Genomic DNA, 15,577 nt, shown 5'->3' with positions numbered 1-15,577 from the left:
CATCGGGAGAGCAGCCTCATGATGGGCGATGCTCTATTAGTTGTTTCTCTTGCGATCTTTTGCGTAGATCAGTCTGGCTCCGCGTATGGCGACGAGTACTCAAGAGACACCGAAAACGTTTTCTTTTTGGAAAACATGAAATAGGCTTTGTAGATGGAGAGGAGGTGAAAGGACAAGCGGTGCGCCGCAGAGAGCGAGGACCCACTCTTCTATTCCTCTGCGGAGGCACGGACACAAGGTGTGGCCCGAAACAGCGGCAGGAGAGTGAGACCCGAGCTCCGACCGCAGTGGTAAGGGGGCAGGGGACCGTAGGGGCGCCAGGGGCCCACCCTTCCCTGGGGATTCGAGGAAACGAGTCGAGGCGACAGCGTGAAGGCCTACGCCGCAGGGTGGCGGGGGGCGTTTCTGTGGGGGCAAGGAAGGGAGCGGGTCTCTGCAGGCGGAAGTTTGCTTTGGAAGATTTTATTCCAGACGCTGTCCTGGTCCCTGGACCGTTAGGAACGGTTGGGTCCTGCTACCGCCTCCGCGCGGCGGGGAGCCTCGCGAGCCCAACCCTGCGCCCCACGCGGTCCACCCTGTCCCCGCCCCGCGCTAGGGGCTCACCCTGGGGACAGGTGTCGGGTGCTCCTGGTCATTGGGGGATCTTCCGCACTAGCTTCCATCACAATACCTGGCAGGTGATGAGCAATTAACGTTTGCTGAAAGAATGCAAGGTTGTATCTTTTGTCAGTTAGGGAGATGCCTTTGGGCTTCAGGTTTTGCTTTCTATTAATATAAAAATGTGTATGCGTTTTGAATAAGTAATGCATTTACATTCCACAAAATTCAGAAGAAACAAGGTTATTATAGTGAATAAATCTTCTTTCCTTCAAGGCAACCAGGGTTACCAGTCTCTTGTGAAAATTTTTACAAGATATTCTATAGTTAATGTGTGTATATGTGTAATATATACAGTATATACACACACACACACACACACACACATATATTTTGTTTAACCCAGTTGATAACATACGTACTATTTTGCAACTTTCTTTGATACAGTCTGGAAATCTTTCCGTAGCAGCATATACGTATCTGCCTCATAGTGATAGTTTCGGAGTGTGCCTGAGGGACATATGAAGATATATTTAACCAGTCCTTTAACATTTTATTGATATGCAAGGATACTTCATTTCCTTCTTGCATATCTGTATGATAAATACTTAGAAATGCAAGTGCCAAGTTAAAGAAGTGTGTGCATTGTTTTTTCATTTGGATAGATAAAATTTTGCAAATTCCCTTCCTCCCACAAAGATTTTTATAATTTTCATCCCACCAGCAATTTTTGAAAATGATTTTAGTTAGTATTACCAAATTGCCTTCCCTGGAAATTTTACCAATTTTGTCTCCCATCAGCAATGTATGAAAAGAACCTGTTTGATAGCTCACTGGTGCTGTTAAACTTCTTGATTTTTGACAATCTGATCGTGTAAATGCTATCTCCTTGCAAGATAAAATTTCATTGCTCTTATAAGTTGAGCATCTTTTAATATAGTTACATGGCAGTTTTTTTGTAAATTCTGTTTTTCTATTCTGTTCATATTTTTATTGGTTATAGGGTCATTTCTTAATACTTGCTGTTTGTATATAAGTTAAAAGTATTTTCCTGGCCAGGTGCAGTGGTGCACGCCTGTAATCCCAGCACTTTGGGAGGCTGAGGCAGGCTGATCACTTGAGGTCAGGAGTTCGAGACCAGCCTGGCCAACATGGTGAAACCAGGTCTTTACTAAAAACACAAAACTTAGCCTGTTGTGGTGGCAAGCGCCTGCAATCCCAGCTACTTGGGAGGCTGAGGCAGGAAAATCGCTTGAACTGGGGAGGTGGTGGTTGCAGTGAGCCGAGATTGCCACTGCACTCCAAGCTGGGTGACAGAGCGAGACTCCCTCTCAAAAAAAAAAAAGTCCCTTTTCCCAGTTTGTTCTATGTATATTGTTTATATATATAACAAGTATTTTCCGTTTTCCCAGTTTGTTCTATGTATATTGTATATTTTGAGGCTGGTTTCCAACTCCTGACGTCAGGTGATCAGCCTGCCTCGGCCTCCCAAAGTGCTAGGATTACAGGCCTGAGCCCCTGCCCTTAGCCTGTTTATGATTATTCTTTGCAAAATTTAAAAATTTTTATGTAATTGAATTTATCAGTATTTTATTTGATAATTTCTGGGTTTGTTTCTTTCTTTTTTTGAGACAGAGTCTCATTCTGTTACCCAGTCCAGGGTACAGTGGCGTGATCTCAGCCCACTGTAACCTCTGCTTCCCAGGTTCAAGAGATTCTTGTGCTTCAGCCTCCTGAGTAGCTGGGATTACAGGCGTGTATGACCACACCTGGGTAATTTTTATATTTCTAGCAGACTCAGAGTTTTGCTACGTTGGCCAGACTGGTCTCAAACTCCTGGCCTCAAGGGATCCACCCGCCTTGGCCTCCCAAAGTGTTGGGATTACAGGCGTGAGCCACTGTGCCTGGCCAACTTCTGTGTTTCATATAATTTTTAGAAAAGTCTCCCACTACTTAAGATTATTCTTAAAGGTCCTATGTTTTTTGAAAAGTACTTTGATAGTGTCTTTGTATATATAAATATTTGATTCACCTGGAATTTATTTTGGTGTAAAGGTGTGAGATAGAGATCCAACTTTGTTCTGTTTTTTCCAAATCCTTCTTATTGAATAACCCATGTTTTCTCCATTGTTTTTGAATGCTACCTTTATAATACCACATTGCCATATGTATTTGGGTCTGTTTCTGGATTTTTTTCATTTTGTTCCATTGATCATTTAAAATTTTTTAAAATTGTGTACATTATGTTTTTTTACCACAATTTAAAAAATTAATTTACAATATACATGCAGAAAAATGCACAAATGACAAGTATATATCTTGATGAATTTTCACAAATGGAATACATTTGTGTAAACAGCAGCAGATCAAGAAACAGAACATTACTAGTGCCCCAGAAGCCACTTGTGGGTTCCCTCGCAGTCACTGCTCTTCTCAAGGACAACCACTCTTCTGACTCCTGATATCATAAACTAATTTTGCCTGTTCTTGCTTTTTATGTAAAGAGAATCAGAGTATGTATTCTTTTGTGTCTGGCTTCCTTTATTCGAATTATTTATGTGAGATTCAGTCATATTGTGTATAGGTTTAGTCCCTTCATTCTGACTACTGTGTAGTATAATATTGTGGGGCTATATTGAACCATAATTTACTTTTCTATTCTGTTATTGTTATTTTGATTGGAATCACATATTTTTAGATTATATAAAGGAGAATGTATGATACAGAGTCTTCCTATACATTTAAGTCATTGGCGCCCCATCAGTAGAATTTTAGTTTTCATTATGTAGAATTTACATACTTCTTGTTAAAATTATTCCTAGGTATTTGAGTGCCTTGATTGCCATAGCTATTTTTACTTTAAAAAGGACAAAATGGTAGTTCAAATCCAAGGAAGAATGTGTCCAGTGTTTATATAAAAATACAGGCCTACTTTATGGGTCCATCTTCTTCTAGCTCCAGTGAAGGTGGGATGGGCAAAAAAGAGGAAATGAAGTCTGAAAAGGGGGTTACAGTTTATAGATAAACCACAAGAGGAATTTATTTCTTTTTTAAGACAGAGTCTTGCTCTGTCGCCCAGGCTTGAGGCAATGGCATGGTCTCTACTCATGCAACCTCCACCTCCCAGGCTCAAGCGATTCTCCTGCCTCAGCCTCCCAAGTAGCTGAGACTACAGACATGCACCACCACGCCTGGCTAACTTTTGTCTTAGTAGAGATGGGGTTTCACCATGTTGCCCAGGCTGGTCTCCAGCTCCTGGGTTTAAGGCATCTGCCTGCCTTAGCCTCCCAAAGTGCTGGGATTACAGGAGTGAGCCAGTGTGCTCAGCCTCAAAGGAGGAATTTCTTAATCAGAGCAGTGAAAACCCAGGTGGCATCACTTTTTTCTGGAATTTTTTTTTTTTTTTTTTTTTGAGATGGAGTCTCACTCTATCATCCAGGCTGGAGTGCAGTGGCACGATCTCGGCTCACTGCAACCTCTGCTTCGCAGGTTCAAGTGATCTTCCTGTCTCAGCCTCCCCAGTAGCTGGGATTATAGGTGCACACCACTACACCTGGCTAATTTTTTTATTTTTAGTAGAGATGGGGTCTCACCATGTTGCCCAGGCTGATTTTGAACTCCTGACCTCAGGTGATCCACCTGCCTCAGCATCCCAAAGTGCTGGGATTACAGGTGTGAGCCACCGTGGTCTTATTTTTAAATAAGATTTATTTTATCTTATTTAAAAATAAGATTGAATTCTAACTTGCTGGGTAGGGAGGTTGGGGAGCAGAAGAAATAACTTTGAGTGAGCTGATGCCAAACTCACCCTCAAGTCACTGTACATTTGGGATTTGTCATCTCATTTCTCCTCTCAGATCCCAAATCAGGATTGAAAGATTGACTTGTGAGATGCTGGGATTGAGTGAACTGTAATTTCTTTATTCTCATCTCCAGTCCTAAGAGTCTATTCTCTTTCCCTGAAGGGTGTTCTGAACAGGCTGTGGGAGGCATTAGGTGGAGTGAGTTAAGATAAGGTCTGGGTTGCCCAGAGGGTTCAGTGAGCAGGTGTTCCCTTTAATAAACTGAAGCAGGAAAGTAGATCTTAGCTAGGGATCTGGGCAGTGAGGGGGGCTCTGAAATACAAGGAGGCTGGCTCCAGAGCCTTGGCTGCCCACAGAGTTCCCTCCCTGTACAACATACGAATGATCCATTCAAGTGCCATTCAGCTATTTGAGTCTGAAAAACAGCACTCATCTCTCCTGTTGCCCATCGTAGGAGTCACCCCCCTCCTCCCCACTTAAGCCTCTTAACCACAGTGACTGGGAGCATGAGCCTCAGTGTCCTCACTTATGCTGGTGCTACTATTCCGTCTTTAGACTGGATTGAATTGTGGCAGATGCCCTAGGAGAGAATTCTCCTCAGCCTCTCTGACCACCACCACCCAGCTCTATCTTCCTACTTAATTCCCCTTATGAAGCAATTTGGAGGAACAGGACCCAGGAGTCCCTGGTTTCAGATGCTCTCCAGCCTGAGTCACCACTGTACTGACTTCTTACAGCAAGAGTTCCACCCAAAGTCTCCCTCAGATGGGTGCTGGTGGGAGAAGGGGACAGGGGTGGAGAGAATGCTGGAGCATTTTTGTGTGTTTTCTTGCTGGGCTCATTCTAATACCTGCTCTTACCTGTGCTAACATCCACTTTGAACTGTAGTCCTTCTCAGCCTTTTCTCTTTGCCTCTAATGGACCCTGGGGAGCAAAGGTGGCCTGAGGCCTCAGAGTTTCCCCTGCAACCTGTGGCTTCTTATAGCAGAATTTCTTAACCTATATTCTGTGGAGTTTGTGATAGCTTCAGAATAACTGGACAATTTACAAACATTTTTGTTCATAGCTTACATCAGGAATTCTCAGAGGGGTCTGTGACTCAAAAAAGTTGAGGATCATTGCTTAGCTGGGCTCTCATCTCCTGAATCAGGGATCCAGCACAACACAGGAAACAGAAATTGGAAATAGAGAAAGATTGTATCGGGGACCAAAATGTGGAGTGCTGAGATGGTGCCACAGTATCTTTGGGTCCAGAGTTCTTGCTCAGCTTAAGTGAGACCATGTCTGAGATGGAAGAGAGAGGGGTGGAAGGAGGGGAGGATGGAATACCCTCAGAAAGGTTCTGTCAAGCAGGGGTGGGCGGAAAGTAGGCAGAGTCAAATTCTTCTCCAATCTGAAATAGCTCACAGATTGTTCCACCAATCTGTGCAACCTCTCTCTAACCTCGGAGGTTGTTGAGGTTAGAACCCAGAAAAGAACTAGGAAATCTGAAGCCTCCATTTCAGAGAATCCTTTGCTGGAAGCCAGGCATTTCACTGCAGTCCATTTGCTCCCTGGAATTTCTGCTCCTTTCTACCAGTCCCTGAGGCAGAGGCTGTAAGGACATTCGGAGAGAGGAAAGAGTGAAAACAAAGAAAAACCCCAACCTCCTGAATCAGGTGCATTCGAGTTAATGAAGAAGGTGAGGACCAATAACTGAGCTCAGTCCCCCCTGAAAGTTCAGAGTGGATGGGTTGGAAAATTTCCCCTTTCTTACAGGTCATGTCCTGCAACTGAAAGGCCCTGGGAGAGAGAGCCATGAGGGCGTGGCAGTAAGGATGGCAGTGTGGTGGAAAGGGGGAGTTTTCAGTCAGACAGCCATGAGCGCAAATAGCTAGGTACTGTTTACTAACTAGCTTTGCGCACTTGAGCACTTACTCTATTTGACCTTTAGTTTCATCAGCTAAGATGCCTCCCTACTTTATAGGGTTGACGTAAGGATTAAATAAGAAAATATATATAAAGCCACTGACATAGAATAGGCCCTCAATAAATGCAGTTCTTCTCTTTGAACTGCTGTCCCACCCTGGGCAGAACCTCCATTAGATTGTCCCCATGGTGTGGCACCATACATCCCTGCACATGGTCCACAAAACTTGTGCACACAACACCCACTCGTGTCCTTGGCTGCATTTGCACACTCATCAGCACACACACAGCAGCCTGTGCTGTCACAGCTGAGCTGAGGGCAGTTGCCCCGACAGGTAAGGTGAGGGACTGGCGTGCTAACGCTTGGACAAGCTGTGGAAGTACTCATCATAGTAAGCTTGTTACATGAATGTGCTTCACCCCTCAAAAGTATTCTGGAAAAGCTGTGAAAGGAGACAAAGGGGCTGTGGTGGGACTAACTCCATAGGCATTTCCTTGAGATTAAATGTGTTTCTTGAGGGATACTTTGTCCACCCACCACTGCCAAGGAGACCTTAGTCTATGCCCCAGGTCGTGATGTCTGAAGCTTTGCTGTCCAATATGGTAGCCATTGGCCACATGTGGCTATTGAATGCTTGTAAAGGTAGGTGGTACAGCTGAGGAATGGAATTTTAAATTTATTTAATTTTAATTTAAAATTTAAAACATTTGATTCAGTTATCAGAAAATGTTTTATGTTTGAAAAAACTTAGATGTGTGAATCTACTTTCTCAGCAGTGACCTGTATGAAATCTAAATATAGATTTTTCTGGTGAAAATTTAGTAACTGAATTGCAATGTTGAGATGTACTATAAGTGTAAAAAATACATGGATTTTAAAGACCTAATATGAAAAAATGTTAAATATTTTATGATTGATTGTTGTATTGATAATATATTGAAATGATAATAGTTTGGGTATATTGTGTTAAATAAAATAAGTATTAAAATTAAATGTATCTGTTTCATTTTGATTTTTTAATGTAGTAGCTACTAGAAAATTTGACATTACATATGTGACTTAGATTCTACGTCTGTTGGGTAGCTCTGTTCTGGAGTCTTTGAGACTTCAGAGACTTTGGGCAGCAGCATGTCCCAGCACCAGACAGTCATCTGTTCCCCACTGCGTCAGGGGCTTCCCAGAGAAGATTTCTCTGAACAGCGTTGCTGCTTCCGCATTGCAGAGAGGGCAACTAGAGTGAGAACCTTCAGCGTCTGACTCCCAAGTCCCAACCTAATAAGCTGCTGGTGGAAGGTTATGGAAAGGAGGGGGAGGGCTGTGCCCCAGGAAATCTATCTGGTACATTATACACTAAAGAAGGGGAAGTTGCTGAGATGCTAATTGAGTTGTGTGTGCATGGTGGGTGGGAGATTGCAGGCTCAGGGAAACTCATTTCTCAAGCAGGTCAGTTTCTCCAGCCTCACTCTCCTGTCTGCCTGGTTCTCACATTCACCTCTGGTCCTACCCCCATATTCCTATCTCTGCCCCACTAAAGAGCGGCCTGCCTGTGAAGTCCAGCTTCACCTCCTCAGTGGTGCTGAGTGTCTCACCTGTCAGGCAGTTTGAGCTGGGAATCTTCTAATGAGTGGAGTCTCCTTAGAGCAAGGACGACAGCAGCAGGAATCAACTAGAAAGCTCACAATGCTTGCATCTGGTTTGGTGTAGTGGTGGGTGGGAGGAAACTAAGGACACTGGGCAGATGCTGCTGCGGAGAAAGGCTCCCTGGGGCCACGTGATTCTTCCCTTCTCAGTCCCTCCTCCCACTCCTCTCCTCTCCCTGTCACTCCTCCCTTCCAGTCATGCTGAGGCTGTTGCTCTGTACCTTGAGCTTCCAGCATCTCTACTTCTTTTTGGGCTCTGCTTTTCCCTCTATTTGAAGCACAGTCAGTGGTACTCAGCAGTTTCACCTCCCACTCCACCTCCCCATCTGGGGGTCTCTGTAAATCAGTGACCTCTACCCGGAGACAGCTTCCCACTGGGGCTGCACTAATCACAGAACCAGAGGAAGCTGCAGAAGGATGGTGGAAATTAACTAGGCAGGCAGTTACTGCTGCTCCCCCTTCCCTCCACTTCTCACTACGGCCTGCTGTGCCCTCCTCCCTGTTCCTCCAAGACTAGTCTCTGCAGTGTCCTGGGTCTCTCTCCTTTGACAACTGCGGATTCTTGCGTTTGTTAGTCATTATCTTGGAGTTCTGACTTTTCCCCAAGGGCACTAGGGATCTGTGACACAAAAATGATGGGAGCTGCCATGGAGAAATGGGAAAGAGGGGCAGCAGCTGGGTGTCTCAGGTGGAATTTCTATGTAGGGAACCCCTGGAAGGTGGAGGATCGCTCCTTCTCCAGTTCCAGAGATGGGGAGTGAAAAGGAAAGGATTGAGGCTGAAACCAGGGCTAGGAGTGCTGATCCCTCCAGGCATGGGGGTGGGGGTGTAGGGGGGTGAGGAGAGTGGAGGTGGGAGGGGCACTCCTTACCCTATTTGTCAGGCAGGTTAGATGGAGGCAAGGCCATTGGGACACATGATCAATGGGCAAGCAGAAAGAGAAGGAGCAGGGAGATATAACAGAAATGAGGGTAGGAAATAGACTGAAATAAAGAAAACTCCAGATATGACATTTAGCTTTGGCTGCTACTGTTGTGGCCCTTTGACAGCAGGTTTAATGATCTGGCAGACAGAGGAAGGTGGTAGAGGCTCATGCAAACACAGTGCAGTGTGTGGTCTGTCCTCCCCATCCCACACTCTGTCCCCATCCTCTTCTCTGTGGCTTGAGGGTCTTTTGCTCTTAATCCTGTACCTAGGGACAGGGTTGGGGTGGGGAGCAGAAAAGAAAGGGACTCTGCCAGGTTGACAAACAGAGACTCCAAGGAGCAAGTGGCACTTCCCAGCCCCACCTCTGAAATAATCTTATAGCTGTGGTTGGCAATTGGTTATTAAAGGATATAGGTGTGTGTGAAGAAAGCCTAGTGGTTAAACTAGCTGACTAGAGCTTTATGTTTCCTGTTTTGTGTGTGGAGGGGACGAAGGGAGGGCTGGACTAATGACGGGGTCTGTATCTGCAGCTCCCTGGGACCCTCAGAGAAGAAATGACAATGCTATCGTTAGACTGGAAAAGCTCAGGAAGCAGACTCTCTGGCAGGAGGCATCGCTAGTTGCTGGCACAACGCAGGCGGGAGGTGCGGGAGAGCGGTGCTGCTTAGGACCAGGTTCTGGTTCAAGCAGCCTTGGTTCTGTCTTCCCCTTTGGTATCTGAAGCGGACTTGGTGGGTTCCCCACTGGGGAAGGAAAGGTCAGAAGAGCTTGGCAGTGACCCGGTTACCCCCAGAGTTTCTATCCCCAGAGGGCCGAGGTGCCACAAAGTCAAAGGTTATGTGATGTTTGACCCGACCTTTGCCCTTGCTCCAAAGGGCAATCAGGCCAAAGCAGAGGGTTACTGAGGTGAGGAAGGGGAGGAAGCCGACTGCCAGCACCATGGCCACACCTCTGCTATCCAGAAAAAAAGGCCCTGGGATCCCTGGCACGGTGATGTTGGGGTCAGAAAGTGTGCCGTTTGGTGGTTCCACCTGGATGACTTCCAGCCAGGTCCTCAGGGAGTCATTTCCAGCAACATTGCTGACCACACAGACATAGGCCCCTCTGTCCCGTAGCTGCACTGAGCGGATCTCCAGTGTCCCATCCTCTAGGACCCTTACTCTCCCAGCCCTGCCCAGCCAAGCCCCATGAGGCCTCATCCAGGAGATGGTGGGGGCTGGGTCTCCATCTCCAGAGCAGGAGAAAACTGCATGCCCGCCCTCCTCTGCAATGACCCATCGAGGCCCCGACTTTCGGATCAGGGCTGGTGTGCAGGTGAAGTGCCCCGGAGGCAGTATGTCCGAAAACTCCCTCAGGCTCTTCCCCTGGACATGCTGGGGGCCAGCACAGGCAGGGGGGGAAGTGCCAAAGTCCAGGCGGCGGCGGAGCCGGAGCAGCCAAAGGAGGCGGCAGTCACAGGTTAGGGGGTTGCCAGATAGCCTCAGGGTGACCAGTTTGTCTGGGGAAGGGAAGGCTGTTTCCTCTAGTGTCTGAAGGGCGTTATCTGCCACATCCAGGAGGTGGAAGGCAGTCAAGCCATGGAAGGCATGGGCAGCAATGGAGGTGAGGCATGCCCCTGACAGGCGTAGCTCCTGGAGCCGCACCAGGGGGCTGAGCCTTCGGGCTGGGATGGCTGAGATGGGATTCTGAGACAGATCCAGGACCCTGAGAAAGCTCAGGTGGTGTAGTGCTTGGAAGGGCACCGAGCTCAGATTGCAGCGGGTGATGGCCAGGCTGCTGAGATTAAGCCCAACGAGGCTCCCAGGGTCCAGAGCCTCCAGAGATGGCCAGTGGTGGATCTCCAGCTCCTTGAGCTGCCCCAGCCCCCGCAGGGCCCCAGCTGGCAGCCTCCCAATATCCAATTCTCGAAGCCTTAGGGCCACTAGTGCTGGGAGACGGGCGAGGGCTAGGCCAGGCACTGTGCTGAGGTTACAGCGCTCCAGGGTGAGGGTGCTCAGCTTGGCCAGCCCTGCAAAGGCCCCCGGAGCCACAAATACCAGGTGGTTGTCCCCAACCTCCAGCTTCTGGAGGCTGCCTAGCTCCCCAAAAGCTCCATCTAGGAAGAGGACAATTTGGTTGAGGCGGAGGTCCAGCAGGGTCAGGGCAGAGAGGCCTGAGAAGACCCCGGGCCCCATGATTCTGAGCCGATTGCCCTGCAGCCTCAGGGTGAGTAGGCTTTGTAGGCCATGGAAGGCCCCGGGCTCAAGGGTGGAGAGCTGGTTGTAGCTGAGGTCCAATTCCTGGAGCAGGCTCAGGCGGGAAAGCATTCCCCGCTGGAGTCCCCACAGGCGATTCCCGCTCAGGTCCAGGAGCTCAGTGTCCAGTGGGAGTCCTCCAGGTACAGCCTCCAGTTGCCTGTGGCCACAGAGCACAGCCTGGGGCTGGGAGGTGCAGTCACACACAGCAGGGCAGCTGCCACCACTCCCACCAGGTAGGAGGAGGAGGAAAAGGAGTGGGGGCCATGGGGGCCAGGCTTGCTTTGGCGCTGTGGCCGCATCCATTCCCTCTTCAGTCCTGGAACAGATGATGACATGACCCTTTTTGGAAAGTGGCTTCAGATGATGGTGACCCAGGACTTCCTGGCCCTTCTTAGAGGGGAGAGAAATTGAGCTATCTGTCTCAGCATTGCCAACAAGTAGGGCACAGAACCAGGAAGAATTATTGTGTGCCACCTCCCTGGGGCTTCCTGGAGCTTCTCTTGGGGGAATCTCTGCTTTCATCCCTCTTCCAGCCCTGGATAACCAGCCAAGTGCTTACTGGCTCATGGAACCCTAGCCAAGCCTGATTTCTGTGGGGGAAAGACTTATGGGAAAGGGGCAGGGAACAGCAGGGAAGTAGCTAAGTCTTTCTGACTTAGTTGGGGTTTCCCGATGTCTGTGAGATCCAGGAGTATCTCAGGTCCCTTCTACCTGCTATCTACTCTCCCCAACCTCTGCTCTGTCCCTCTCTGCTCGCCCTTATTCTTTCATGTTATGTACCCATAGCTTTGCCTAAGGCTCAGGGAGATCATGTCCTTGGCCCAGAGTTCCCTGTCCTAACTGGAGAGGTCCTCACCTTGACTAGCTCACCCAAGGCTGGGAAACATGCAGGCCTCAGCTCCACCCCCATGCTGAGCCCTTCTCCAGCCTGGCCCAGGGCCTGAGCCCTGGACTAGCAAGATCCAATCTCCCCAAAATGCCTGTGTGGACCATGGCCAAGCTGTACATTAGCTGTGGCATAGGATGCAGGGGGCACTTGACTGGGAAGCTGGGAATCCCCTGCAAGAGCCCAAGGGCAACTGCTTCTCCACTACAGATGAAGCTGGGGTGTGTAAGAGACTCAAAGGATGCCCAGGTTTTGAGTTCTGCTGCTTGGTCTTCAGTCTTGGGCTTCCCTCATATCCCTCCTTAATGGTGTTTGGATTCTGGTCCAGTGTGTGGATCTGAGGGAGAGCTCTTGTCCCTTTTGGCCTGAGCTGCCTGAGAAATTCCCAAGAGACAGATTGTGAACCAGGGAGCATAGATAAGTGAGGAGAGACAGCATCTGACAGAGCGCTGTAGGGTGGGGAGGAAGGGAGCCCTCAGTTGGCACAGCAAATATCTGGGCACAGGCAGCGTGCAGAACCTTTAGACTTACAGTTGGTTTCTGGGTACCAGGGTCTGGGAACTCTCAGGAAGATAGTGACTACAATGGCTGAGGTGACAGAGGAGAAGGGGCCCTCTAGGTGGTGAGGGCCCCTGACTCACCCTGTTCGATGTCAACAGGGACCCCAAGGGAGGGGAAGTACTGGAATTGGCAAGGGATGTCTACAGAGATAGGAGCAAAATCCCACGGATGCTCTCTCAGAGACAGGGTGTCTGAGTCTCTCCTGAGCAGCAATCCTGATCACCTTTGGGCTTGAGGGCTTCAGGCTCTCTGAGCTCTCCAGGGTCAGCTTTCTACTACATGCCCTATTTTTTTCTCATGTGGAACTTAGGAGAGGCAGTTTAAGAGACGGTCATTTCTTCCCCTTTCCTTCCCACTCTCCACCCCCTGGAAGGATCATTCTAGTGGTTATCCTACAGCCACTTCAGAGGATTGTCCTAGTTGGAAAACTAAAGAAAGAGGCCAAAAGAGCAGAGTGATGCAGAAAACTGGCCTGAGGCTTGGGGATGAGAAAGAATAACATGGGGCAAAGACTGCAGAGCAGACTCCTCTCGCCCCATCCTGACCTAACAGGTCTCAGTGGCATGCCCGGAGCTCTCCTGGGAAAGATGGCCCAGCCTCCCTTGTTCTCCCTGGGCTTGTTCTGGGAAGTCCACCTGACAGCTAGCTCTTCATCACTACTGCTGCAGTTCCTGCCCATCCTCTGCTCTGCATTCAGCAAAAGTGCAGTGAAGCATGTAACCCAGCTTTCTTCCTTCCTGCTCCGGTGAGTTTCCCCTGAGTCCCAAAGCCTGCTGGGCCAGGGGCTGAGGGAGATGGAGCAACCTATTTTATTTCTAAGGTGGCTAATTTAATCACAAACTTCCCTTGTCAACCTCCATGGCTGCAGGACCGGCTTCCGGCCACTTTGCAGGAAGAGAGATGTCAGAACCACTTTTTTGTCCCTTCAGTGGGGTGGGGACATCACCAAGACATGACTCTTGAGGGCATCACCCCCTCAAGGGTAGGGAGCTTTCTTCTTGTCTTTGTGTGGCAGTCCAGAGACACTTTTGAACCTGGGTATCCTGTATCCTCTTTAAAGCACGCCTCACTGACGACTGGGAACTGTGTGGGGAGAGGGTTCCTGGGGGAAATATTTCTGGAAGATCCAAACTGGCTGTGGAGAAAAACCCTTCCAGAGGAAGGGGAGCACTGGGGAGATGGAAGGGAGGTCTCTTTGGAGCTTTTTCCACTCAGGGGTACTTGGGATATTTGAGTTTCCCCCTCAAAGTCCCATGGGGCCAGGATTAATTGTTGGCAGGGTGGGGACCCAAACCCTCTTGCCTTGAGGGGCACACTAGTCTGGCCTGTCTCTGAGAATGTTATGGAAAAGGGCAGCTGCATCTTCGGGACAGAGGGTGCGGGCACTTACCGGAGAAGCTGGAAGGTGGCATCAAGTTTGGCACTGCATCTGTCCAGCGCTGGGGGCCCTGTCCCATTCGAGCTGCACCTCAGGCCCCTGCACCTTCCCTGTGTGCCTCAACCCCCGCTGCCTGGCTGCCCGGCTGCTGCCTGCCGCTGCTGCTGCTGCTGTTGCTGCTGCGGCCGCTGCTGCCAAGACTGAGGTGGAGAAAAGAGCCAGAAAGCATTTCTCCTCTTTTTTTTTTTTTCCTCTCTCTCTCTTTTTAAACCAGGCAAGAATGAGTCTGCAGCAACCCTGTTGGTGCAAAATAAATAAATAAAGCAACGAGGGAGGGCTGCAGCAAGCACCACTACAGGCTGGCGAGTGACAGGGGAGGGATCCAGGAGGGAGGCTCTGGTGCCAGGGAGGGGTCATGCAATAGCAAGAGCAGCAGGCTCTAGAGGATCTCTCTGACATCCTGATTCCCCCGCAGGGGAGCTCGGGCCAGACACCTTCCAGAGGATTGTCTTTTGGTCTCCCAGATGTGGAGCAATTCTGTGCAACCTCTAAATCTAAACGTTCCCTGTGGGTATCATTTATGGAAAGTTCTCAGTCTAGAGCATCTCCCGTGGAGCTCAGTTTGAGGCTCCTCTAGTGGGGGTTCCTGAGGATTCATTCACAGTCCTCACTGAGGGACTGCTCCACCTGGGAGAAACTGCATGGGTGGGGTGAGGGTGGGTTGGATCCGTATAATGCTGATGGATTGCTGAGCTGGAAATCTGAGTCTTGACCCAGGAATGAGACTGGAGAGCAGGCATGCAGGTAATCTAATTTAAGGATCTCCTCTACCCCCTGACACACACACCTCTTGCCTTTAAAATCATTTTATAAAGAATGGCACAAGTTGGGGTTTATGTTTACGCAGATGAGCCTGTCCCCTTAGAGGACACAATCCACCCCCAACCCCCCAACTGCCCATCATTGCTGTTAATCCCTCAGGGGAGGGTTCACAGCTGTTTATGAAGCCAAGAGAGGTTCTGGGCAAGATCACAGCTAGGGAAACAGGCCCAGGCCCTGCTCCCTGGTGTCCTCCATGTTGGAGTCAGCGGTGCCCAATGACGGGGTGATGCAATCGCATCTGCTTCCTTCTCCACAACAAGAGCAGGGCTAGCAGGCAGGCCAGGAAAGTCCTCCAGGGTCTGATCGTGCCTTCCGACTGACCAGTGCCAGCCACCTCTGCTTCTCTTGGCGCTTCTAGTGGTAGAAGACAGCTGGAGCTGGGGTGGTGTTTGGATCACCCCAGGCCCAAGATCAGTGGACCGGAGCACCATGGAAATCTCTGGGGGGTCCCTCAGGATTGGGACTTTTCCCTGAGGCCACTAGGCTCCTCCAAGCTGTGGCCTCACGGATGAGAGAGATTGTGTCAGGTTCCTGTGTCTCTGGAACTGCACGGCGGCTGTTGAGTCTGTGTGTGTTTCCCCTGCGTTATGGATATGTGTCTCTAATCAGATTTGTGCCAGCCCCTAAGGTGTATTTTTAAAGTGCACATAAGAGGTTTGAGTTTTAACTCTATATCTGAGATGCTCTTGGCCTTCATTGTACCCTAGTCCCACACCCAAATCCCATAAAACAATTATCTCCAGCCTCTCATCCTCAT

General features: G+C 49.1%; 1 protein-coding gene across 2 annotated transcripts; it reads right to left on the bottom strand.

Annotated features, from left to right (window-relative positions):
• Positions 1–31: 31 nt before the first annotated feature.
• Positions 32–15,555, bottom strand: LINGO4 (leucine rich repeat and Ig domain containing 4). 2 transcript variants are annotated; one of them, XR_012089950.1, is made up of 3 exons: positions 13,951–15,555; positions 7,899–11,429; positions 32–698 (listed from the first exon to the last, which is right to left on the bottom strand). XR_012089950.1 is itself a non-coding variant. In XM_007977160.3 (2 exons), the coding sequence occupies exon 2, from the start codon at positions 11,414–11,416 to the stop codon at positions 9,635–9,637; it is 1,782 nt and encodes a 593-aa protein (XP_007975351.1). In that variant the 5' UTR covers positions 11,417–11,429; positions 13,951–15,555; the 3' UTR covers positions 7,307–9,634. The 2 variants fall into 2 exon arrangements, 1 of the variants encoding a protein (XP_007975351.1); XM_007977160.3 differs by lacking the exon at positions 32–698 and having other exon boundaries at positions 7,307–11,429.
• Positions 15,556–15,577: the final 22 nt, after the last annotated feature.

This window comes from Chlorocebus sabaeus, chromosome 20 (genome assembly GCF_047675955.1).
Source record: "Chlorocebus sabaeus isolate Y175 chromosome 20, mChlSab1.0.hap1, whole genome shotgun sequence".
In the NCBI taxonomy this organism is placed as follows: Eukaryota; Metazoa; Chordata; class Mammalia; order Primates; family Cercopithecidae; genus Chlorocebus; species Chlorocebus sabaeus.
The sequence above is the reverse complement of the archived record's forward strand: the minus strand, read 5'-3'. Positions and strand labels throughout refer to the sequence as shown.

Bases quoted from the DNA above. Each gene is read 5' to 3' on its own strand.
- LINGO4 (XM_007977160.3), bottom strand. From the start codon at position 11,416: ATGGATGCGGCCACAGCGCCAAAGCAAGCCTGGCCCCCATGGCCCCCA.